A 27,068-nucleotide genomic window follows, 5' to 3' on the forward strand; every position below is an offset into this window, starting at 1 on the left:
CATGAAGTCCCCGCACTGGCCCCGTTTCCTGACCATCCACGCCCACTTGGCATGGAGGTGGCATAAGTGGGGATATAGGCGTATACCTTGAACTGCTCTTATTCTAGAGCTTCTATGTCTGATTTCAGGCGCATATTCAATGATAAATCCCCCCACTGTATTTCTTAAGATCTATTTATCTATTAATCAAACTTTACTATTGACTTAGGGATTATCTTCATTTATACTACATACGTTCAAATTTCTCTATCTAGGTCAGTGATGGCTAACCTATGACATGCTGAGATGTTTTTGCTGATACGTAATCTTACAGCATCTCCTGCTGATAGTGTGACACAGTGCCCTTTATTTACAGGGGAAAGCTGCATGCAAAGTTATTCTACGGATGGTAACGCTGTCTGCTAGCTGTCTGGCTTCACTACCTGACAGCATCAGCATCTGGAGACAGGGCAAATCGCCTACTGAGAGTGTGGCACGGATGGCGGCCATCTTGCCTCTGTTAGTGAAGGCAGTTAGTTAGGCCGTAAAGCAAGACAGCTTGGGACACTAGAACTATGTCCTAAAGTTTCCCTTTCAGCGGCAGAGGAGGTCCATTCCAGTGACTATAGGTAGGATAGGAGAGATATCTCAGGCATGTGTGCTCTTTACACCCCGACCATTATATTAAAGCAGCTATTAAAATCTTTATTGATAAATACAGTACATTAATTAACAAATTAACTTTTTGCTATTAGAACTTCAAATATCACAAAACTTTTTTTCAAGAAGTAACCCACCACCCGTTTTCTTTACAACTTTTGGCATATTGACCCTTAAAAAGTTGTCCATCATCTGATCATCTATCTATCTATCTATCTATCTATCTATCTATCTATCTATCTATCTATCGCACTTGTTTATCTACTTATGGATTATCATCTTATATACTACATTCTAGCCACATGTCAATATTTAGCTATTTTGTGTATATATATATGACATATTATATTTTATTATATATATATATATATATATATATATATATATATATATATATATATATACATATATATAAAATCTGTTAAGTATCTGTATACTTCTATTTCCCTACTTCTTATCTTGTTACAGATATCAGGAGAGGAGTAAGAGATTTTCTATTGAAACCAAAAAATGCTAAAATAAGAACTTTTATTAGGAAATGATTAAATTCATGTGTACATGAATAAAAGATCCCCCTTGGCGCGTTTCGGAAATATTACACATCTTTAGTCATACATTATGACTAAGGATGTGCAATATGTCCGAAACGCGTCAATGTTACAGTTCTAATTTTAGCATTTTTTGGTTCTGCTGTAGAATCTATCGCTATGAAAACCTTTCTATCCCAGATTCATAGATCCAATATATAAATTTATATCTGAAGTATAATTTAGTTCTCATTCAAAATATCTACTAGTTCTCCAAACAATTTCTTGCTCACCATTTGAAAGCAAGTTTACGGGCAAATGACCTCTAAATAAAAAAATATAAATTTTAATTTTTGATTTGTGGATGGAAAATAATGCTTTCCCTACTTGGGCTGATGCATGAGCCTTGCAGAGGTTTTTCCCCACTGTATTATGTAGTATTAAAAAATGGGGCTTGATGGACTGATGTTTGTCTTTCAAACTTAGCTACTATGATACATGTATTTTATTTTAGACTTATGTGATCAATACCCCTTAATATAAAATGATGTTTTGGATACCGTAGGCAGTGAGTGATACGCACCTCGTAGATGTTGTAGAGGTTTGAGCCTTCATCGGGCCAGTAGTGGTAACACTGTTTGACTCCATTCTCTGCTAGTGATGTCAACATCACGATTACGACGCAGCCGTTCTCCCATACCATCTGCAGACAAAGAAGAGACACACCGTGACCACACTGCAAACGCTTAATTACCGCGTGACACGTGTAATTACAGCACTCAGGCGCACAATCACAACTCATTCCATTCAGTGCAAATCCAAATTTCATTTTCATTAGACACTTTTTCTCTGCAGCTGCTTCCAAATCCCCCAGCGAAACACAACATTTAGAAAATATGTGATTTAAATATTTCCTCTTTGTGGAAACTGCCAGCCTGAGCAGAAGGCAAATGCCACAGAACCCCGGCCGTTCATTGGGGGCTTGTGTGTTATGAAGAGAAGCAGTAAAAGCAACTTAATTAATTTGTTCTTTCCCAAAGAGAACCTTAAAAAAACATCTACCACCAGGATGAAGGATTGTAAACCAAGCACTGACATACTGACATTGGTGTGTGCCCCCTCTGACAAGATCTACTCTCCTCTTAGCTTCTTATGCTCTGGTTTTTACTAGGTGTTCCATAGGTGTTAATGGAGCCTAGAGCCCCACAGGTTCATTTGCAAAGTTTTTAAAGCCTTTCTTCTCAAAAACCAGGGCATAGGAAGCTTAAAGAAGAGAGGATCCTGACAGAAGGGGGACACACCAGTATGTCAGTGCACTTGGTTTACAATCCTTCATCCTGGTGGTAGATGTTGTTTAAAGTTCTCTTTGGGAAAGAACCAAATAATAAAGTTGCTTTTACTGCTTCTCTTCATAACACACAAGCCCCATATGAAAGGCCTGCATTCTGTGTGCTTGGTGTACAATCCTTCATCCTGGTGGTAGATGTCTTTTAAACCACCTCTGTCATCTCCAAATAATTGCATTCTTTAAAAGGTTCCACCCCACTGATTCTGGTGTAGTCTAAATTTCCTCTATAGCCCCCATCTTTCCCTGCTAATACAAGTTTTTTTTGCATCTCTACTATGACAGTGGTGGTCCAGATTTTCTGCTCCAGCCCAGGACCACCCATTTGATAGTAGAGACTAATTTACAAATTATGCACTACAGCTATGCTAATTACCATAGTCTTTCTGCTGTCAAAAATAACAACACTGACCACTTAGGAATGGTGGGGGCTAGAGAGGAGGGTCTATTATAGGATGTAAAAAAATTGGATTTGGTGAAATGTCCATTTTGAAGCTATGGATGTAATAGAAAATGTACCATAATCCCCTTCAGATGACATTGGGTTTACACACCCTTATATTACCCGTCATTTATGGAATCTTCTCTCATCATTGTTTCAAAAACTTTACCAAAACTACTGCAAAAACTGGTTGTGTGATTCCAGTCTGAACCAGGACTGACAAACCATTTTAGTCAGTTGAAGTAAAACCTACAGTGGACATGAAATTTTCTACTAAACAATCACCAAATCTGTAATACTTGGATTAAAATGTATTTTATAATTGTAGCTCTAGATTTTTTTTTTGTCCCAATGACAATTCCATTTTCAATTTTTTCTTTCTGTAATGGAACAAAGGATTATCAATAAAACTTCCTTACAGATACTTTACAGCTGATCATTGGAGCCCGGGAGTAAAGTAAAGCATCCAGAGAGCTTCACCAGAGGTCACAGTGGGCAGAGGGGTCCATCTGTAACTAGGGGTCGTCTGTAAGTCAGGTGTCCTTAAGTAGGGGACCGCCTGTATAAAAAATTCTGCAGACACACGAATAGAGCTTGTCATAGCAAACTCACTCGATTAAAACCGACCTTATACTACCTACAAGATGTATAACTATGATGGAAAAAGACATTTCTGAATTGGATGGTGTAAAGCAATTCACAACTGTGACAATCTAGTCAAAGACATATCTCAAGGATATTCTTTTCTACTACTTATGATTTGTTCAGTGGTTTTCACACTCAATCTATTAAATGATGACATACAGTATATATGGCCATGCTGCAGAACTTCCATGTAGAACAAGGGGGAAAAACTATTCACTGTATTTTGTTGTTTCCTGCGGTTTATTTAGAAAATTTGGGAAAAATCTATAATTCATTGGATGTCTACCAACATAAAGACTAAATAACTATAAAATCCACCTCAATATCCTGCATTAACTTACAGACACTTGAAGTAATACAATCCCTACAGACCTCCACATATCCAGCAGTCACTCGTCATATATTATTCACTTTCTGCTGTTGTGGGAACATATTGTTTATGTCTGCACAATAGCAAAAGTGTCAAGTATTTCCAGCTAAAAAGAAAAAAACTTAAAGGACCACTGCAATAATAAATACCCCTATGTATTTTAGGTTTTCACAATATGCATTCCAAAGGGCAGAAATGTATATGATAATTTAGCATAAGATTATTTTGACATGTTCTAAACGCATCATCCTATGCATCTAAGTCTATGTGAGACCTATGAATATCATATGTTCCATATCTCCCAGAACCGAATATTTCAAAATGTTACAGAGATGCTTAATTATTAAACAAAAATATTAATTAATACATTATACATGTGAGATAAGCAATAAACCGTCTACCTGCCAGAAGTCAGCCACAGTGGAGGGGAGTGGCCCTTGAGTTGCAATATAAGCCGGGTTTCTTGGATCATGGTCCATCTGCAAAAAAAAAAAAAAAAAGAATGGATATCTAATTTACATAAAATTTAGAATAATTAAATGAAACATAATTTGCATAAGCGAGAAAAACATTACAGTAAGTAGTCAACAAACTACGGTAAATACTACTAACAATATTTTCCTTAAAAACTAAATCGATGTGATGGGTATCAGGGTAGCTATTATTCTATATGGTTATACTGATCCACATCTCTGACTACAAGAGAACTTTTCACCAACACCATCAATTTGGACTCTTTGGATCCTATAATAGATGCTCCCTCACTTATTCTGAGGCAGCTGGACTTTTTTTTCTCTAGCCCCCACCAGTCCTAAGCAATCAGTGATGGTTTTGGTGCCCAATATGCTCTCGTCTGCTCGGTGGGAATCCCTAACTGACTGTTAGAGCTCAGGACCGCCTACCTGACAGTAGAGATCAAGATGAGTGCCGAAACTAATGGCATTGATTGCTTTGGAATGGTAGAGGTTAGAAATAGAGCAAAATCTATCAAATGATACAAAGAGTTTGTGGTGGTGGTGAAAGGTTCTCTTTAAGTTTGGCTTACATACAAGTTGGCCAATTTAGCAGATTCTCGGAGATCCCTTTTTCCAAACACATGTATGCTCATCTCTTCCAAATTCCATGTATTTTCACTGGAGAGAAGGGAGTAGCTAACTGTCACAATTCCTGCTTCCTTAAAGGACCCATCTTATCCCTAACATTCATATTTATGAAATGGCTGATTACACCAAAATCGGTGCTTTAACTGATGTTAATCTTACAAGTGTAGATCCTATGTAGAGGGAACTCCAAGTTTAGACTAGTTACCGTACATCTCTTCTTTTTAAAATGCCAAAAAATTAGCGAAACGAGGCTCAACTCTAATACCCTCTAATATCCTTGACCAAATTTATACATTTTTTGCTCCCCATTGATTATTCTCTCATTTCCAATAAATGGAAAACAAAACCTTTATTTTTGGAGGGACATGGATTCATAAGGAAAAAAATTGCTTTTTTCTTCCTTGTAAAATGTTATATTTATTGCTAATAAACTCCTCAGACCCTGCAAAGAGGAAGAAATTCATGAGCCTGAATTGCCTGAAGAGCACATTCGTGCCTCCTGGAGAATTCGGCGTGTAACCTATCAGATAATACGTTTTTGCTACTTGGAAAACATTCTTGATTTATTCTGTAATTGAAATGATATATCGCTATATACTTTACCATGGGCTGAAATTTATGTAGAAACAGAATAATCTTATGGAAAAGCACAAGAATGATGTCCCTCTTCCAGGAATATACAAAACTTATATATTTCATACTGTACTTTTACATTACATTGTCACTAGTATTAGAATTTAAAAAAAACCCCACTATTTTGCCTACACTAAAAATATTCTCAATATAAACCTAAACCTAGAGTGTGTCATGGTTTCTCTTGAGCAGAGCATATTTTAGGACTGCTCCTTTAAATTAAAGGCGTTGACCAGTTTCTTGAAGATACTGTACTGTTCCCTATGCACAGAATAGGAGATAGCTTACTCATCCCAGATCTAATGGAATGGCTGGTAAAACACAGCTACTTTATTCAATCTCTTTAGCTTCCTAAAACATTCCGTTTTCTTCAGCAGTTACACTATATGGATCCGCCATATAAGAATGCTTCTTGCAAGTGAACATTAGACATTGGCTCTCATAATAATAATAATTCTTTATATATATAGCGCCTACAGATTACGCATGATTAGTGAGGGGTCCTGAAGATGCAGAGTTGCATTTTAAGTCCTGCACTCCAATTCTACCTAATTGAAGCACAGAACCCTATATTAAAGGGAACCTGTCATCTGGATTAATTTTTCCGGCCCACCCATGTCCCCATAGAGAATAGTATACACGTTTCCAAAAAATCTTTATAATAAAACTGGCTTTTTCTGGAAAAAAGATAAGTTAGATTTAAGTTTACCTTTCTCCATGCAGAGCTGTGTCCCTAGTTCCATGGGAGTGGCCAGTAAGGTGCAGCCCCCACCACCATCGGCAAACGGCCCCATCATGCATCGATTTCAAATAAAATAAAACTCCCATTTCACCAATATTTCCTCCCCTGTCACTACCCCCACCCCAGGACGTCATACATGTCTGCCCCCCTCCGTACTGGCCACTCCCACGGGACTAGGGACACAGCTCTGCATACAGATGGGTAAACTTTGATCTAATTAATCGTTTTTTCAGAAAAATCCAGTTTGTGTACATTACTGTATTTTCCGGGCCATTAGGCGCACCGGAATATAAGGCGCAACAGTCCGATGCGCCTTATATATGTAATAATTCCATATATAAGGCGCATCGGACTATAAGGCGCAGAGTCCGGGGGCGTGGCGGAGGTCCGGGGGCGGAGCGGAGACCCGACGGGAAGCGACGCCGAGAAGAGACGCGGAACGCGGGGAAGGTGAGCGGGGAAGGTGAGGGGGAGGTAGAGAATAGAATACTTACATAGATCCCCGCTACCGGAGACAGCAGATCTCCAACGGGAACTGCAGACCACGCGGCAGAAGTTGTCCGTGCCGCGTGGTCTGCAGTTCCCGCTGGAGATCTGCTGTCTCCGGTAGCGGGGACCTATGTAAGTAGGGTCCGCTGCCTCATATAGGGCGCACCGGACTATAAGGCGCACTTTGGATTTCCAAGGAAATCCAAGGCTTTTAAGTGCGCCTTATAGTCCGGAAAATACGGTATTCTCTTTTGGGGGAACCAGATAAAGGGCTATTGATGACAGGTTCACACGTGCCATTTACATTGCATTTTGATATTTAACAGCTGTGGAAAGGAAAATTTTACAAAACACAATGTAAACACAATGGCCAACATTTCTAAAAACTAGTGCAGTCTGTGCAGTTTGCCTGTGAAATGTGCAGAGGGGGCCAGATAAAACAAAACTGGCGCACAGTCTTCATTAATCTGTCACCCCATACACTGCTCGGGAAGTTTGCACCATTTTTTTGGGTGCACTCTGTTCATGTTGCAGGACTGTGGCACAGACAAAATTGTGGGCCACGTCAGTAATAAAAGTGGTGCAAACTAAGGTGCAGAATTTTGTGGCGTGGCAGTGTAAAGTCTGACATAAAATGCGTTTAAGTAGCAGTACAATTTTGGTTAGCATGTAGTTAAAACTGTGTTTACAAAACACAATGGTAACGTAATTTTAGACAAACGTGTTAACATAAGGTTAACATTGTGTTTTCATAAACACAGCGTAAACATAATGTAATTAGGAAAATCTCCTTTACAGAACTGTTGAATTGTGTTACAAAACGTAGTGTAAACTTCAAGTGTGAACACAGCCTAAGGCGATGTTGGTGGACAGGCATGTAAATTGTGCATAATCAGAAGCAACTGGCCTGTCGGGCAAGACAAATATTCATTCATAAGTGGCAAGTTAGAAGCTCAATGAGGATTCAGCGCCAAAAACGCACCGTACAAGCCTGTGGAGACACATCAAAAACGCATTGCACTCTGACTGGCGCTTAGCCAGCACGGTGCGGCACGGTGGCTTAGTGGTTAGCATTACAGCCTTGCAGCGCTGGGGACCTGGGTTCAAGTCCCAGGGTCAACATCTCCAAAGAGTTTGCATGTTCTCTCCATGTTTGTGTGGGTTTCCTCCCGGTCCTCAGGTTTCCTCCCACACTCCAAAACATACTTGTAGGTTGATTAGATTGCGAGCCCCATTGGGGAGAGTTCATTGACAAGCTTTGTGTAGCAATTAAATAAAGGAATTATTATCAGCTATCTGTTACATCGACTTTTAGGAAAATCTACTTTCTACTATTCTTACTTTTATTCTCTATAGGTGTAAGTATACGAGAGTATATATATATATATATATATATATATACACTATATATATATATATATATATATATATATATATATATATATATATATATATATATATTAACACTGTGCAGTTTCCCAGAGCCCAGAAGTCTTATTGAGGGTACTAGATCAGTACATTAGCTATAGGAAACTGATGCCTTTGCATTTAAATATACAATACAATTGGGGTGTTGCCTTTTATTGTCTAATACTTATCACATGATAAATGTAGGGTCACATTGTACACGAAAACACTCACTAAGTCCACACATATGTGATTACACACATTCAGGCTCTTCAGTACAAAGCTCACATAAGCAACATATGTTCCCTTGTAGAAATGCCATTATGCTGTCATTTAAATGATATAAATGTGAAGCGCGTCTGCGTTACGTAGCGCGCCAGCCATTCATGGTCTGCTAGACAGAAGCTGAGAGAATCAATGCTGATTTGAGTAGTGCTGTCAAGGAGCTTAGCTATCTGTTACATCAGAAACAGACCATTCATCGCCTTTTAGCGATAATCAGCTACTGTCAGAAAACCGCGTTCTGGAACGTGGCTAACATAATGATTAAGAACAAGGAAATATGCCATCTGCTTATGAGAACTAAATATAATTACAGCTAAGCTCGGAACATTCCGTAGGATGTGACACAATTAAAGTTCACCTATCGCCTACTATCTGTGCAGTGGAGATGAGCGAGCAAATTTTTCAAGTTTCGGATTCGCAGTTTGCAAAATGCTTTCTTGACCTTTATCCTTTATCAGACAGGAGCAATGGATTACAGTTTTTTTTGTGCATGATTTCATTCACCCATATCAAGAATTGATGCAAATATTGATAATTGTGAATGACTGTTTATGTAATCAGTTTGGGCATCTTATATACTAACACTGCCATTTGTATAACCATTAGTGTGATTAGCCACAATGATAAGTATTATGACTATAAATAGTCATGACTTGTAAAGAAGGTCAGCCATAACTCTTCCCAGTAGACTACAGTTCCACCAACTTTTGTAGTTCGTGAGCCGATGCAATGTACGACATCGACAGAGTTGGTGCTATCAGCAGGCATACCAGGGTGACTGCCAGGGCTCAGAGCCCACATGGCCGAATCTCAGTCCCCAGCACCCTGCTGAGGGGTGAGGAGGGCTTTATATTATTAAACTATGAGGGGGTTTTATATAAAAAAAGAACATCACAGGGCTGTTTGGGAATGATAAACTAGGGAATGTTTTAGTTAGTTTCTGAATTTCTAATGCCATCACATAATATCACTGCAAAGGGGCCCACTGAGGCTCTGTTGCCCAGGGGGCCTACTGAAACCTGGAGCGGACCCTAAACATCAACACTGATTATTAAAAAGTAAACACATATATATCTAGTGATAAACTTCCACTAACACTGTTGTAAGCCACATACCATCACTGTTCTAACCACCAATGTCCTATAGTATGTGTAAATGCCAAGAGCTGGGGGTTCACTGTAGCTGACTCTCTGGTTGGGGTACAATGTATCAACCAGTTATCACATTTTCTGGGAGATATTAAATGGCAAACTCTAGTTCAGGAGCCCTATGTTTTCAACCTATAGAGAAGGTGTCAATAAGACAGATCTACTAATCAGGAATCCTCTAATCAGAGGTTACAAAATACCTGGAGGACCTGTCCTGTTCTGTACTTCTCTGAAAAACTATTGATTTGGAAGGGAACTGTATAATGCTAAAAGGGGCATTGCAGGAATAAGCATAGTTCACATTTTGCTCCCCATAGCAGGAAAATGTTGTGGACATACTCTATGATGGAGAATTAAATGCTACTGGCCCTTTAATCAGTTAATTGATTTTGTCCCTGTGGAGGAGACACAGGACAGAAGATGGTTGCCAATCACATGTCCACATTACGTCCTGCATCTGCCTGGGTAGGTCATGTGATTATCACTATGTTTGGCTGTGGTCAATTGGCTGCAGTGCATCCAGCATATGGCCAGTGTTGTGGTTAGATGTCATCCCAGTGAGGTAATGTGCAGTGATGGCAGTTACACATCATTACTATGGTAACAGGGCAGGACAGTCTATTACATCGTCACTATGAGCAGAGCTAGAATGATGGAGCTGTTACTGAGAACTGAGGGATCATGGTGGTTGTAGTTGTAGCTTTTAGCCAACTTGAAGATAACTACTTTAGAAAGCCCATAAATATTATGAATCATAAAAGCAAACTACTTAAGCTCCATTTTATAATATTGTATTCATTTATTTATAGCATTATGGGGTTTTTATATCAGAAGTTTATTTTCCCGGAATAACCTTTCAATATCCACTGTCTTGGGACTGTAGGGGACTGAACACTTACTACCAGGTTATTGCTGATCAGAGGTGTCATGGTAATAATCAGCTTATTGTCAAGTGACATCTACAATTATGCCTTAAAAGCTCTACTACGTTGAAAGCTAAATTCCAGGTTGTAGCTGGAAAAATGAAATGGTACCCACTAATGGATAACCAATTAGTAGCAAATAAACACCATTGATTACACTTAACTTTCTAAAATCTGTGGTGCATGCAGCAATAACAATATTTAATTTACATAAAACTAAAGAGCATAGAGGAAAAGTTTAATAGTAGATAATGAAAAAAGTCAACGATCCATAAAGTCCAACTTATAAATCCTACAGTATTGATCCCGAGGAAGGGAAAAAAAACTACAATTCTGATGTCAATCGGCCCATAGTAGGGAAAATCAGGTGGCAATCATAACATCGGTTGCACCCATTATCTAGTAGAAATACTATAGATTCACAGTCTAGACAAAGCAATAAGTATTTTGATGTAAAGTTAAAGCAAGATTAAACTTTCAACAATATGTTGCAGATGATAAAAATAAATTTTGTGATTTACGATTTTTGTGATTATTTTATGATTATCAAGGAAATATGTTTCTGTGTCCTTCTTTTTCCTCTTCCTTTCCTTCTTATAAAATCAGCTTTCTGTCCTGTATCCACTGACATCTGAGAGATAAAGGAGCCTGATAAAGTATCTAATAACTTAACTCTTTACAGCCAGGCCTTGGATAATCTAATCTCATTAAAGAGTTTAACTGTCAAGGGAAATTGGCTCTAGGTATGGAAAGAGTTAATATTTAGCCTCCTTATCTGTCTGAAGTGGACTCAGCTCTAAATGCTTTCAGATACACTGTGCACTGCTGGAGAAAGAGCAAAGACATGGTACATAGAAGCTGCTTTACTTAATCTACCATCAAAATCCATCATCACAAATCAGTAGCATTAACTCATAAATTCAGAAACTATTGACTGTGATAATCTACATATATTTCGTATCCATGGCCTCCTTCAATCTAAAATCAACTTTTTTCATCTGGTTATGAGCCTGAAGGGAGTTACCAGAGCGCCTGAGTGCTGTAGCTTTACAGGCTATTACAATGAGCAGAGAAGGTCTCCCATGCACTTCCTGCTGCTGCTAGATTATACAGGCGGAGGCAGGAGGAACAGAGCAGTGGGGTGTTCTGTTCATTGTAACAGTGTGAATCTGCAGCACTGAGGAACTCTGGTAATGCCCCCAGAGGAAAGAGGTCATGGATAACAAATATAAGAAGATAGCCAGTCACTGTGGCTGGATGTATGAGTTAGTGTCCCTGGTTTATCATGATGGATTTTGATAGTAGATTATCTTTAATTTAATATATTACACATTTACAATGCACTAATTATTCCCGAATTAATAATATTTTCTTCAAAAGTTTATTATGCTTTAAGAAATAATCCATAATAGCATCCATTGATATCAGCCACGTCCACTATAAATAATGTTAAACCAGCTTCATAAAAGCCCCACTGAGCATAAATCAAAAATAAATGGGTGACTCAAGTGATTTCCTAGAAGCAAAGTAAAGCTAAATCAATTTGGGAATCAATGGAGAGTCAATAAGAAGCTCATCAATAGTTCTTTATGTAGAAGTGGATGAAATAGGACTGCCAGTTCAATCCATTAAGTGGTCTGGTTAACACACAAGTAAATGGCGTCCTCGCGTTTATAGCAGAACGTCTGTATATCGTATATCAAACTATTCACAGTTACACAAGTGCGATATAACACTACACGGTCTTGATTCTAATAGCAACAGCTTCCCGTTAACATCCGCACACTCCAAATACCTTGAAATGTGACAATAAGTTACAGAATGTGCAATTAAAATACCTTCTCACCAAGTTGTGATTGTAAGATAAGCAGCCGTGAAAAAACTGAAACAGAATGACTTTGACATTGCATAGCCTAAATCGATCATTAAAAGGGTTTCCAAACCCAACATAGGACAGGTCAATAATATGAAACAGGTGGGGGCTTTACACCCATCACCCCTACTTTCTCTTTGGATAAAACTTTTACATTAGGACTTGGAACCTTGGATCCTCCAACATCGGGGCTGGTTGACTCGAAAGAGAAAACAAGGAAGGGTTGATGAGAAATTATAGTAAGTTGACTTCACAGTACTATATGTAGCTACACTGGCTTTCAGTACTGAGAGAAGGGTGGTCCAAGAGGTTTATCTAGGGATTGATCCTAAGAGAAATGATCTCAGTACAAGAGATCGGTCAATAGTTCGGACTCAGAAGTACTACCTGCCATGTCTTGCATGGTCGTTTATAGACGCATGTATTGATCATCAAATTGATCTCAAATCATTCAATTGTGAAACATTTATCACTAATTGCTATGTAAGTTTTCCTATTACTACAGAAATTATGAACATTAATCCTCTTTATTTGGCTGCTTTTATACAGATAAGTACCGGCCAAGAAACTCAATTTGTGATCCAACCAAATTTACTGGCCCAACCCAGCTCAGCTTAAGTCATTTGGAAGGTCAGTTTGCATTAGGACTGAGTTTTACGACCCCAACTCAACTATATGAATGCAGTCTTTTACAAGGGTTTTCCAGGTAATTGGCAGCCTCTACCTAGGATGTAATTACAATTTGGGATTGAGGGGGTTCTAACACATGGGACTCCCATCAATCAGCTGATACCGACAACCTCCAACCTTTCTGACTGTATTATGGCCGGCCTTGGGAAATGCAACTCCGTTCCTATTCAAGCTTGACTACTGGCTCTGTTCTCTTTCTACCATAGGCTGATTAATTTTCAATAAGGGTTCTTAGTTTGGAACCCCCATTATCTTATAATAATGCCCTTTAGGTGTGCTAAAGGAAAAAGTGGGTCACTAAATGGACATATAATATTAATAATAATTCCTCATTTTAAATAGCGCTCACAGATTACACATTGCTTGCCAGATCAGTCCCTGTCCCCATGGGGCTCACAATGTAACCAACCTACCAGGGTGTTTTGCAGTGTGGGAGGAAACATGAGGACCCGAAACGAAACCCATGCAAACATGGAAAGAACATACAAACTCTTTGCAGATGTTGACCTTGATAGGACTTGAACCAAGGACCCCAGCGCTACAAGGCTGAAGTTCTAACCACTGAGCCGCTGTGTTGCCCATAAAAGCTTGCGTCTGGGTGACATATAAAGACCAAGAAGTCATCAGCAAACTCACAACAGGTACTATATGCACAAATCTAATAGGAAATAATTCTTTAGGGAAATGTTTTCTGGGAAAATACATGTAAAATAGTCTCCTGACACCTACAGGTGGAAAACTGTCTCTCTGGTGCCACCTCAAGGCACCCACCAGATAAATCATTGCTGATCTTTTAAAACGTGACTCAAAATTCCTTTCTAGTAGACTGTCTGTAATCAGGTCATGATAAAAACACTTTCAACTCGCTATGCATCTCATTAATTCATCAGTAATTAAGCAACAAGATGACTTGTTAATAAACTGTATGGATGTATTTCAGGGAAGATTTGTATACTCACTATGGGACTGGCATTGATGTAGTCAGAATGGTCGTGGCCACTCTCGCCCTTCAGAATGATCCTGTTGTGGTCATCTGTTGGGACGAAAACAATTTGTCATGAGTCTTTTCAATCACCAAAGTCTACGATCTGTACAGGCATTTAGGTGAAAACGGCTTCATACCATTGACATATGATCTGCAAACATTGTACTGGGACAAAAGCTTTTTTAAATGTCCGTGTTTTCAATGTAGATTCATTCCTGTCTTGATGTTTGTGATAAGAAATAATTGAGGCAGACATAAGATTACAGGCAGTCCCCGGGTTACGTACAAGGTAGGTTCCATAGGTTTGTTCTTAACTTGTATTTGTATGTAAGTCGAAACTGTATATTTTATAATAGTAGTTCCAGACCAATTTTTTTTTTGCCCCAGTGACAATTGGAGTTTTAAATTTTTTTGCTGTCATTGGACCAAGAACTATCAATAAATCTTCATTACAGACACCTTACAGCTGATCATTGCAGTCTGGGACTATAGTAACGTCCAGAGAGCTTCACCAGAGGTCACAGTGGGCACAGGGGTCTGTCTTTAACTAGGGGTTGTCTGTAAGTCAGGTGTCCTTAAGTAGGGGACCACCTGTATATATATGCTGGGGCATATTCTGACCTATGCTAGGGGTCCTCTACACTGTGCCGTGAAAGTAACAAGGGAACATTGTTAAATATCCCACAAATATTTCAAATTTGTTTTAGATTTTCTGTGGTGAAAACCTGATGGACTCAGTAATCAGTAAGTGGGGACCATCACGTTTAAAGGGCATTCAAAAATGTCAAAGATGCTACCAGTAGGTTGTCTACTCACTCAATACATAAAGGAATTTCAGCACTTTCTTATGGAACGCAATAGATTTTTCAAGACACTGGATAATCAATTATGGTAAATGGTTGGTTGATATTTTTAGTTTTCATATATATACATCCAAGTGCAATGGTGATTTTGGGCTCCAAGGTTGAGGTATTGCACCTCTCACATATTATGCAACACCTTCTAGGGTGTACATAAGACATGCCTGGATAATCTGAAGAACTGATGAAGGTCACATGAAGTATATAAAGTCTAGTACAAATGAATGTAACAATAATACCCACATGCGACCACTGAGAGAGAGCGGTTCTTCGCAGCGTTCTCCTCCTTCAACGCTATATTCGTTGCAGTGAGGTCCGCTTGATAGGCACATAAGGCCTCCCACTCTTTTTCCAGACGATTCTTATTCTTCAAATGATCTTCCATATACGACTGGAATGGAAAAAAAAAACAAAATTGTGAAAATTGCCTAAGAAACACTTTTCAAAAACTGAACTTTCATTCGCTGGACATTTTAGTAAGTTGTTGCTGTCATCTGATTGTCATACAAAAATGTATCAGTTCGTAAAGTGAAACACTAAACAAAAGTTATTCACTGCATATTAGGACAGATTTAGTAAGTATACCTAAATGACTTAAAATGTATCATTGTATCTGATACTGATAAATTGGTTGCATTATTATCATATGCAGGCGCATGGTGCACCAGGGTATTACGTTCCCCCGCTCCTTCTGTATGCACCGGATCTATCAGATGGTTCTGACCTCCTGATCTATCTAGTGGGAGGTGTGCGGTGGTGCAGTTCTACGTCAGGTCAGACCCCCCTTCACTTGGCATGAAAGTGACGTAAAGGAGGCATATAGGCACAATTCTGGGCCATGCAGGGATCACCTATTTTAGGGCTTGTACATCAGTTTTGTGGAACACAAGCTCTATATAGTTGGGTCAAAGTAGCTGGGTAGAGGATAGGATTTTATTACCTACAGAGTATCTGTGGTAGGGGAGCGGAGTTCAACTTTTGCATTGGCAATATTGTATTGACATCTTTCATAAGTGATATTCTGCATATTTAAAACACACAGTGGCAACTGAGTTTATATTTTAGCATCTGCTTGATATACAGCATTAATAGGTGATTGGTGGATATGACACCTTGGACCCTGCCAATCAGCAGACCCATACTGCAATTCAGTGATTATCACTACAGACAGAGCGATACAGAGACAGCTTCACCCATGGTATAGCAACCACCCAAGCTGCAGTCTTCCCAATCATTGAGGGAAATGTATGAATAGGTCCAAACAACAAGACCAGTCTTCTTAAGATTTTTACAGTGTTATAAATCTGGTGCAGTATAACTATAGGTTGAGCGGACCTGAAGAGCCTAAAGTTGGGGTTCACCCCCGCAAGTAACCTGACTGGTGATCTTGGGTGTTACTGGTGGGGTTGATACTTCTGCAGTGTAATTGTGGAGCAGGGTTGAATCGACCCGAACCTGCAATGTTCAGTTCCATGCAGAACGTTGTGTGTCCGGGAACCCGAACCCAGATTCAGCCTAAAGTCTAAGTTCGGTTCAGCATTGGGCCTTACTCCCACTGGAATCACCTGCAATCAGTGCTGGTAGTTAACTGTTTAATTGCAGCTGGCAAATCCACTGGCAGCATTTAAATGCTGGAAACTTGTGCGTGCCACCACTTCCCCTAGAAACATCCCCAAGGGAAAATGGTGGCGCACAAGGGTAACACATTTAAAGTGCCGGTTTACTGGTGATAATGAGCATTGGGGTTTGTCCAAGATTTATAAATCTCAATCTCAATCCTACTTTGCACCATATATTAGTTGGTCTGGTGGCTGTGCCAAAATGTGGCACACCATTTTAATTTTCTTGGTGCACTGACTTTTTTGATGTGAGATCACATCCTCTTAGTCGTACATATTGAGAAATTGTCTAAAAGCCTTGATAAATGGCATTAGGCATTTCAGTGTTTTTGATGTGAATGATACCAAAAATGTTACCTGAAGTGGACACATAAATTGCTCCAACTAGAGCCGGGTGAGCCCCTACACTAAGGACTGGATCAGAGGGACTGCTGGGCATTGAACCAATTAGCTATTAATAACGTATCTGAAAATCCAGGAAACCCTGTTAAAATAAATTGTTACAACAATAACATTTTTTGTATCATGATGCTTTCTACAAACACTCTAATCCCTCTATAAAAGTAGTATGTGACAATATATACTGTCCTCTATAATAACAAAATTACAGACATATGTTCTTTTTGTTTAATGACTTACATTTTTTAATTTCTAGATCATTGCAGTAAAAAAAAAATTATCAAGAATGCTATCAATCACAAAATACTCCAAAAATGCCTAGGGGGCATGATACATTGTAATCAAGGGTAAATGCCAGTTGGCATCTTTTGTATCTCTTCATGGAACCTGCTGGTTGATAATTTGTGTCCACAGCATGACACAGCCCGGGTGGAGGTTGAGTGCTGTGCCCTTTCTATTAAGCGATAGAAGAAATGTCTAATTAGAATATTTGATTGGTAAATAAATTCATAGAACCCTCAAATGCCACTTACAGTCCTGATTTTAATTATGTTTCAATTAAGTTCTTAGACATGATGAATACTGATGACTGCTACAAGAGTTGGCACTGTCTGGGTGAGTGCCATCACAAAGAGCGGATGAGTCTACTGTGTCTCACCTATGTGGTTGAAGTAAGATTTATTCTACAGAGCTTTCTACTGAAGAAATAAAATTGATAAAAATGTATAAATTAAAAATATATTTCTTTAGGTCTATGTGTATTGCAATAATTTTTGTAAAAAAAATTTATGGATTGATAATTATTGGGTTCATCCATGTCGTTTGTTCATTTATCTCTATCAACTTCAAATGTAGTAAGGTTTATTTTTTTGTGTGGTCAAATTACAAATTATGGAAAATTATTTTCACCATTATTTTTATCCACATTCTAATTTATATACTTTTGACTTTTGAACAGGTATTGGAGCTGATCATTTTAAAATGAAGTAACAAATTCAGCAGTGGGTATTATTAGCTATGACTTTTCATTTTTGTGCTTTTCTTATTTCTCTATGTGTTTTCTGTTGGGTCGATAGTGTTTATCCGAGGAACAATTATATGTATAAATGTGCACAAATGTAACAAAATATTGGTCAAATCACAACATTTCACAAAATTTTTGTCAGCTTGTTTTTTGGGGGTTGAGGGTGCAAAAATGTTTCCAAAATTTTCAAGAGTAACATATTGGTGAGAATATCTGACAAGGTCAATGCTGAAACCTTTTTAACAGGCACAAATTACGGTAGCCATATATAAGGCACATGCACAACAAATCCCAAAAGATTGCAAGCCTACGAAACTTTTTGTCTAAAACCAATGAAAAATAGAATATCTCTAAGGTATGTTGAAAAAATAAACAGGTATTCAATACAATGGAGTGATTTTGCGCCTGTCTTTTGTCGAATTATCTCAGGGTTTTTTTTCTTTTGCGACTGTTCTTACAGATTTTTCCGACATTCACACTTTTTTTTCTGTCCCTTAATTTGGGAGTAGCTCTTGAATCCTGACACTCTTCCTGCACTTCTAGTTTTTCAACACTTTTTGGCACAAGTTTTGGCACATAATTTAGCCAACAAAAAGCAATTCAACCAACTTCTAAAAAATATAAAATCACAGTGCAAAACATAGCTTAAATCAGGCATGATTTTGACTTGATATGCACATAAATTACACCAAAGCAAAAGGAGCTGAATCACTTGATGAATTTTAATATTTTTAATTAAATTTCATTAAAAATACAAATTTCGAGCAAATTAAAAAAGCTGATAAAACGGTATAGTGTGGACAAGGTCACCACTGTCATTATTTCAGTCCTATCCTTGCCATCTCTTTTGAGCTTTTTCTTCTTGACATTTATGTTTTTAGAAGTTTTAATTATAATGTGGGCCATAATATAAGTCATGCCAGGATATGAAAGGGTTAAACCCCAGTGTTTCTTATATGGAGATTTACATTCATCCGCATTTGATTAACTCCATATTACAACACAGATGGCTCAGTCAAAAGACGGTACCAGATTAACGGATTTTTGGTAACACACAGGAATATCCATGAAATCTGGCTTAGTAACAGCTCCGATAGCGAAAGCTGACAACTGATTATCGCTGAGAACAAACCCACTTTTCCGCCCCCTCTGTTATTTTGTGTCATTGAGCAAATGGTGCAGTAGATTCTTTCACAATGTCAGCTGGAAGCCGGAGAAGGTAGATATTTGTCACTAAAACTATATGAGTCATATACATGACTTAGAGATGCTCTCACATCTTATAGCGATACTTATGCTCTATGGGAGGTTGACATATGGGACCCCCTATGTTCTTGAAAATGAGCAGTACCCCCTCTTTACTGTTGCCTTCGGCGCAGAGGCATTCTGTCTGGCAAGCTGTTGTGCATTACAGAGAGTCTGTCACCACAATTCACCTACCCGCGCTAGCTACTGTGTGATGTAGGGCTATGCTGTGAGACGTAGGGCCACCATGCCTATGTTTGTTTTTTGTAACTGCTCCTTCTGTGCCAAAATGTCATTTTAGAAATCTCCAAATATGTTTCTTCGTGGGGCTGAGCATCTCAGATCTCCGACTCCACAGCAATAACAAAGCCCCAAGCTACACTTTAACTGTCCAGCGTCTTCCTCCATCCTTAGCCCTTTGGCTACAAGGACCACTTCACTCCAAGGACCAGCGAGATGTGAAGCCGGAGCCCTGAGTCGCTCTGCCCAAGCACTTCACTTCAGCAGATTTCTAAAGTGAAGTTTTGGCATGTAAGGAGCAGAATGACAATAAAACCAAAATTACGGGTGACATGTGTGGACATAATCCTACATAGAAGTTTGGGTCGGTAAATTGCCTTTTAAGGGACAATAAGTACAGCTGCATTAAATCATAGGCAAACGGTCCTTGACCAAATGTAGGACTAAAATAAAGCTGAGACTGAAGAGTGATGATTTATTCACTACTGCACCAAGGACAAGACTTCATCAGAAAACTGAAATTCAATCATATTTATGTGTATGACAATATTATTTTACATTGAATGGTGGTCTTATTTTAGTATATGCAGTAATATTTATCCATTGTATTTTTTATAGTTTTCCCACTTTCTGCCATTATATTTTTCAAGTAGGAGTGGAGATTCTTCGTTTTCTTTACTTACAGTAATTATATTCCTATTAAGATCTCCACTAGGAAAACACTTACGCTATTGGTCGCTGTTATAATTACCTTACATTATATTTAGGATTTATTTCCTGGTCTCTTATATACCGCCCACCTACGACACAGATAATCATCGCTCCTGTCAGTCCCTGTCCCCAATCGCAATCTAAATTACTGTCTTGAAAAACTGGAATGTAAATTTCTAATCAGTATTTTCAGATAATAATCACATTATAATTAACCATTGTGTCTAGACGTGACTGGTTGCCACGGATCTTTCACAGTATATTAAAAAGGAAATATAATGAAAATATTGGGGCAGATTTATCAAGCAGTCTGAAAGTCAGAATATTTCCAATTGCCCATGGCAACCAATCACAGCTCCCCTTTAAAATATTCATGAGCACTGGTGAAATGAAAGCTGAGCTGTGATTGGTTGCCATGGGCAACTGGAAATATTCTGACTTTCAGACTGCTTGATAAATCTGCCCCATTATCTTAGAAAACGGTCATTTCCAAAAATGTCATCATTATTTTTTGATGGTTTGTAACTGAGGATCATGTTAGAACATACTGGTTCAATAAAAAAACTTTATTAATTTCTGGCCATCAAGGGTGGAAGCACACAGGTGCACAGTTTCCAAACCCAATAAGAATTTGGAATCCATCCCAAAATCAACAGTGAATGTACTATATGGTGGATTCATGGTGGATTTTTTTCACCGTTCAGCTGAGATTTACAAAGGGGATTTCTCTCCTTCCATTGACAGAGGAAAAATGCACTACAAAACCACTGAATATTTTAATTATTTGTCGAATAAATGCTGCGGATAGTGATGTGTAGGGGGCCAAAGGTTATTATCACACATTATTTGGGCTGATCATTGTAGGAAAGTAGTGAAATTTTCCAACAAGTGCCACAACACTTGGACGGTAAACTGAAGTAAAGGAAAGCTTTCAGAGAGCCTCACCAGAGGTCACATTGGACAGAGGGGTCCGTTTGTAACTAGGGGTCGTATGTAAGTCGGGTGTTCTTAAGTAGAGAACCGCCTGTACACAAAAATCACATACAATTTTAAGACCTATTTCACGGACAAATTTCTTCACAATTATAGAACCATGGAAAAAACATCATGAGGATCAGTTATCATGCCAGGCACTTAGTATCCCAGCGTATAATATTGTCTCCGCCCCCTTTCTTCTCACAGCCACTGGATATATCTGGAGGCTCTGGCCACCCAATAAATCTGTGGGGCGGCATTGTTACGCCAGCAGGACAGTTCTGGCATAGAATCGCAGGATGACCCCAATGCTGACACAATTATCCACTGGGCATGCCCTCCTTCAAACCATTCTACGACAACGTGGCGTACCTCCACAATTCTTCGCCATGCATAGGAATTGCGCCTATTTTAGGGCTTGTATGCCAGTTTTAAGGTGTACAAGCCCTGATAAATGTGGACCTATGTGTTATAGAGCTATTAGGCTATGACCACATTGGACATTTCAACCTTTGCATTGTAACCATTTTGTGCTGTATTTGGATTATCAAAATCCCATCCGTTATTCCTAGAGTGTAAATTTTCGTGGGTTAGCCCTGGCAATTTTGCAACAACAATTTTCTTTATCTCACAGTTCAATAGCCAAGACATAAAATTAATTCAGAAATTGTGCTTTGCTAAAACTGACACTATTTCCATAAACACAAAAAAAAAAATTCACAAACCAAAATAATAAATTATCAAATATTTTGGACTAAAGTATTACTATGTAAAAAACTACAACACACGAAGAACCTAATCTGTGGAAAAGCGAGATAAACATTTCATGCCGTTGCCCATCCAAAAAACAGATGAGAAAATACTATTTCAGTTTTATTGCTTTGTACTTGGCTAAGTCTGAAGACCCCACTAGGAGCTGTCATAGCAGATTGGAGGGTTCTCGGAGAGCTGGCGCTTTCTTGGCAAACACTGAAACTGCTAAAAGATTGATAGTTGAAGCTTTCTATCTGCCTATAGTTGGACTGAGGCCCAAATTCTACAATTGAACCCCAACTGAGCCCAGATATGCTGTTTTCTATTTTGTATATGCAGAAAACAGTAGTATTTAAATATCTTGTAATATACATTTTGGAAGTCCATAAAAACCGAAAAGTTACTGATAAAGGTAAACAGGGCCAACAAACCTAATACAAAATCACTGATCTGCTTCTGGTCACATAATGGATACTGAAGAGATTGGAAGTCTTGTTTTGTACATATATCAAAAATAGAAAATGATAGATATAGATTGTGAGCCCTCATGTGCTCCCTCAAAAATCTAATGCTGTGGCCTCTTTACTTGTTTTATGCTATGCATATGAAGGTCCAGCACCATGGAATAACTGGTACCCTATGAAAAAATTATGAAAAAAATACATGGCCAATAATTTATCTATTTCTAAAACATAAATACATATACTGCAGATGTTTATATAAAACATAACAGCAATGGCATAGAATATGAATAAAATCTATCAGTAATGGCATAGCAATACAGGCAGTCCACGGGTTACATACAAGATAGGTTCTGTAGATTTGTTCTTACGTTGAATTTGTATGTAAGTCTGAACTGTATATTTTATCATTGTAACCCCAGACAGATTTATTTTGGTCTCTGTGACAATTGGATTTTAAAAATGTTGGGTTGTCATAAGAACCAGGATTAACAATAAAACTTAATTGCAGACAACTCTGCAACTAAGGGGTCGCCTGTAACTCGGGTGTTCTTAAATAGGGGACCGTCTGTACAGATACATATTTATGTAATTTATACAAATATATAGAAAAGATCTGGCCTCATTCCCACTCAATTCCCACTTTTTGAGCTCCAGGTTTTTCATATTTGCTTAGACAGCTGGATGAATGGGGCACACAAGATGTTATTGTCTACAGTGAACAAGAAACTTTTTCGTTAAAAATTCACAAATTTATCTACAAATTTTTTGTGACCTTTCCAATCTGTCGGCTGGAGTCCGCGTGTAGCAGTAAATCTGGTTTGCACCTAATTTGACTTCGTTTTTCTCCTGCTCACAGATGTGTGCACCTGATTTAACATTGATTTTCAGCTAAAGGGCGCAAATATTTGTGTAAAAATTCTTCAGTTCGGACCAGGCTTGGGAAAACAATGGTATGGATTGCGTAAAATAAATTGTGCCTAATAAATACCCTAAAATTTCAAAAATACTCTGCATTTGAGAAAGATCTGAGACTACAATGTTTTTTCTTCATGTCTTTTTTTTGAACATTTTTTGGCGCATTGCAATTTTTGTACCTTTTTGGGAACATTTGTTTTTCGTCATTAGACAAATTTATCTTCTATTCCAAATGTGCTAAATATCGCAAATGACAATTATAATTTCAAATTGTCTAAAATTAGCAAAAATTTTTGGCGCAAAAAACTCCAGATGAACCCATATTTAAGGAAAACTTAGAAAATAGAAAGAAGTGACTTGAGACATTTGTGTGACATTTTTGAGACATTTGTAACAAAACCATTTAACACACAAGTCAGATTGCTAAATTACCAAAGAAGCAGACGGAAAACAGACAGGCAAAAATAAGCCAAAACAAACAGAGATATGATAAGTGACCCCCTAGAGGCGCAAAAAGAACATGACATTCTTAGGCTAGACATCCTTAAAATACACCAAATTTATCAACATGAATCGATGACAGTGATAAATATGGAACATTTTTAGATTGTCTGATTTAAGATTACATCATCTAATTTTAGGATTATTAAATGTGTCCTGTCGAGTACTGACAGTTCTGTATTTGGGAAGCCTCTATTAAAAACAGTTAAGTCTTTTTTTTTTAAAAAACAAATAACATAAACAGCTGATTTTTTGTTCTCGACAACAGAAAACATGCCATAATAACACAGTTTTGTTACACGTTTTTCAGGCTTTTCATACTCTGTAATTGCCAGAGAATGATTATTCTGTCCTTCCCTACAGCTGGTAAAATGACAGCAAGAGCAATACAAATATATACACAGGTGGATTTCCTTGTTTAGTAAAAAGAAGGACTAAAATGAAGTTGTAATTTGCTGTCAAATAAGAAGGTTCCTGTATGGATTAGTTTTAAAGTCAATCTACAAAGGCTGCCTGAACTAAGTGCCATCATCATCCCTACACATAAAAATATAGAAAACTCTCAAAAATACAGATGGTCTCAAAGTCCAATGTCCTACAGTGCTGGAGAAAGCAATTGGAGCAAGGCTTAAAGGGTATTACCCAAGAGTCTACTCCACTTCGCGTTTCGGGTTATCTACAAATTGTTGCCGACAATCTCTACAGCAACATATGACAACATGAAAACTTTTAATATGCGGATAGAAGAGATGATTGGACAGATTTTCCTAGCTAAGGCTTGGCAAGTCCTGGCTGCAATATTGGAGAAGTACCATGGACAAAGCTCCTGCTGCAGCCAGTTGTTTTACAGGCAGGCATAGGCTGATAGGAGATGTGGCTGTTCTTCTGAGAAGATTTATTGATACATTTCTCTGTTTTAATTGTAGTATGGAACATATGAGGGTGAAAGGAATAGAAGAGATTATACCAAGACATACACTCACCGACCACTTTATTAGGTACACCATGCTAGTAACCCCCTATTGTCTTCAGAACTGTCTCAATTCTTCGTGGCATAGATTCAACCAGGTGCTGGAAGCATTCCTCAGAGATTTTGGTCCATATTGACATGATGGCATCACACAGTTGCCGCAGATTTGTCGGCTGCACATCCATGATGCGAATCTCCCGTTCCACCACATCCCAAAGATGCTCTATTGGACTGAGATCTGGTGACTGTGGAGGCCATTTGAGTACAGTGAACTCATTGTCATGTTCAAGAAACCAGTCTGAGATGATTCCAGCTTTATGACATGGCGCATTATCCTGCTGAAAGTAGCCATCAGATGTTGGGTACATTGTGGTCATAAAGGGATGGACATGGTCAGCAACAATACTCAGGTAGGCTGTGGCATTGCAACAATGCTCAATTGGTACCAAGGGGCCCAAAGAGTGCCAAGAAAATATTCCCTACGCCACCACCAGCCTGAGCCGTTGATACAAGGCAGGATGGATCCATGCTTTCATGTTGTTGACGCCAAATTCTGACCCTACCATCCGAATGTCGCAGCAGAAATCGAGACTCATCAGACCAGGCAACGTTTTTCCAATCTTCTACTGTCCAATTTCAATGAGCCTGTGCAAATTGTAGCCTCCAGTTCCTGTATTTAGCTGAAAGGAGTGGCACCCGGTGTGGTCTTCTGCTGCTGTAGCCCATCTGCCTCAAAGTTCGACGTACTGTGCGTTCAGAGATGCTCTTCTGCCTTCCTTGGTTGTAACGGGTGGCGATTTGAGTCACTGTTGCCTTTCTATCAGCTCGAACCAGTCTGCCCATTCTCCTCTGACCTCTGGCATCAACAAGGCATTTCCGCCCACAGAACTGCCGCACACTGGATGTTTTTTCTTTTTCGGACCATTCTCTGTAAACCCTAGGGATGGTTGTGTGTGAAAATCCCAGTAGATCAGCAGTTTCTGAAATACTCAGACCAGCCCTACTGGCACCAACAATCATGCCACGTTCAAAGGCACTCAAATCACCTTTCTTCCCCATACTGATGCTCGGTTTGAACTGCAGGAGATTGTCTTGACCATGTCTACATGCCTAAATGCACTGAGTTGCCGCCATGTGATTGGCTGATTAGAAATTAAGTGTTAACGAGCAGTTTGACAGGTGTACCTAATAAAGTGGCCGGTGAGTGTATATCGAGCAGAGTTTCTGAGTTTACTTGGGAAAGGGACCAAATTACAGAAGTGGGAGAAGGACATTAAAATGGTCAGTGATCTGCTTCTCTAAAATGTACAAAATCTCTTACAAGAATGAGTATTAGTGGATGGATGGTGATATAGTTCTTCCATATAGAACTGGAAAACTAGTACAGTATTTTTCGGACTATAAGGCGCACTGGAGTATAAGGCGCACAATCAATAAATGGCTGCTAAAATGTCTAGGTTCATATATAAGGCGCACTGGACTATAAGGCGCACCTGATTATAAGGATGAATGACCAGCAGGTGGCAGACCTGTGCACAGTTCAAGGCAGCTATTGGCTGTCAGTACGGTTCATATATAAGGCGCACTGGACTATAAGGCGCACCTTTGATTGCTGAGAAAATCAAAGGATTTTTTGTGCGCCTTAGAGTCTGAAAAATACGGTACATATTTCTTAAAGAGTCTTCAACCCGCAAAAACAAAAAAGATTGACGATCTATCTGAAGGCTTGTTTCTTAATTTCAGACTAATTGAGGTCCAACATTCAGCACTGTAGTGCTGATATGTTCTCAGCAAATGATAAAAAAAAAATTGAGCAGGAAGAAAACAGCTCTGCTCTATGTGCAGTGGCTGAACAGAGTCATTGCAGCCTTGATCCGATTCAAAAAAGTGAAAACTGCTTTAAAGTAACCTAGTCTGGCCACCACATGGAGAACGGAGCTTGCTGCTTCCTGTTCCAATGGCTATATATCAGTTGTCGAGAAAAGCTTGGGGTGAAGGGTGGTGACCCCCCCCCCCCCCATCTATCTGGTATTGAGGGCCTTTTCTATCAACAATTTTTAGTCTAAAAAACCACTACATCCTACTCTCCCATTTGGAAGCTTGACAGAAGTAGACGGTGGCCCGAGTCTCTTTGGATATGAAAAAC

General features: G+C 38.7%; 1 protein-coding gene across 1 annotated transcript in view; it reads right to left on the reverse strand.

Annotated features, from left to right (window-relative positions):
* Window positions 1-27,068, reverse strand: part of PTPRN2 (protein tyrosine phosphatase receptor type N2) — a 644,507-nt gene that overhangs the window by 35,143 nt on the left and 582,296 nt on the right. Inside the window, exons 15-18 of the mRNA XM_072153967.1 lie at window positions 15,350-15,497; window positions 14,221-14,294; window positions 4,370-4,447; window positions 1,750-1,869 (exon numbers count right to left, since the gene is read on the reverse strand). Of these exons, the coding sequence (XP_072010068.1) occupies window positions 1,750-1,869; window positions 4,370-4,447; window positions 14,221-14,294; window positions 15,350-15,497 (420 nt within the window). The remainder of the gene's footprint in view (window positions 1-1,749; window positions 1,870-4,369; window positions 4,448-14,220; window positions 14,295-15,349; window positions 15,498-27,068) is intronic.

This window comes from Engystomops pustulosus, chromosome 5 (genome assembly GCF_040894005.1).
Source record: "Engystomops pustulosus chromosome 5, aEngPut4.maternal, whole genome shotgun sequence".
NCBI classification, from domain to species: domain Eukaryota; kingdom Metazoa; phylum Chordata; class Amphibia; order Anura; family Leptodactylidae; genus Engystomops; species Engystomops pustulosus.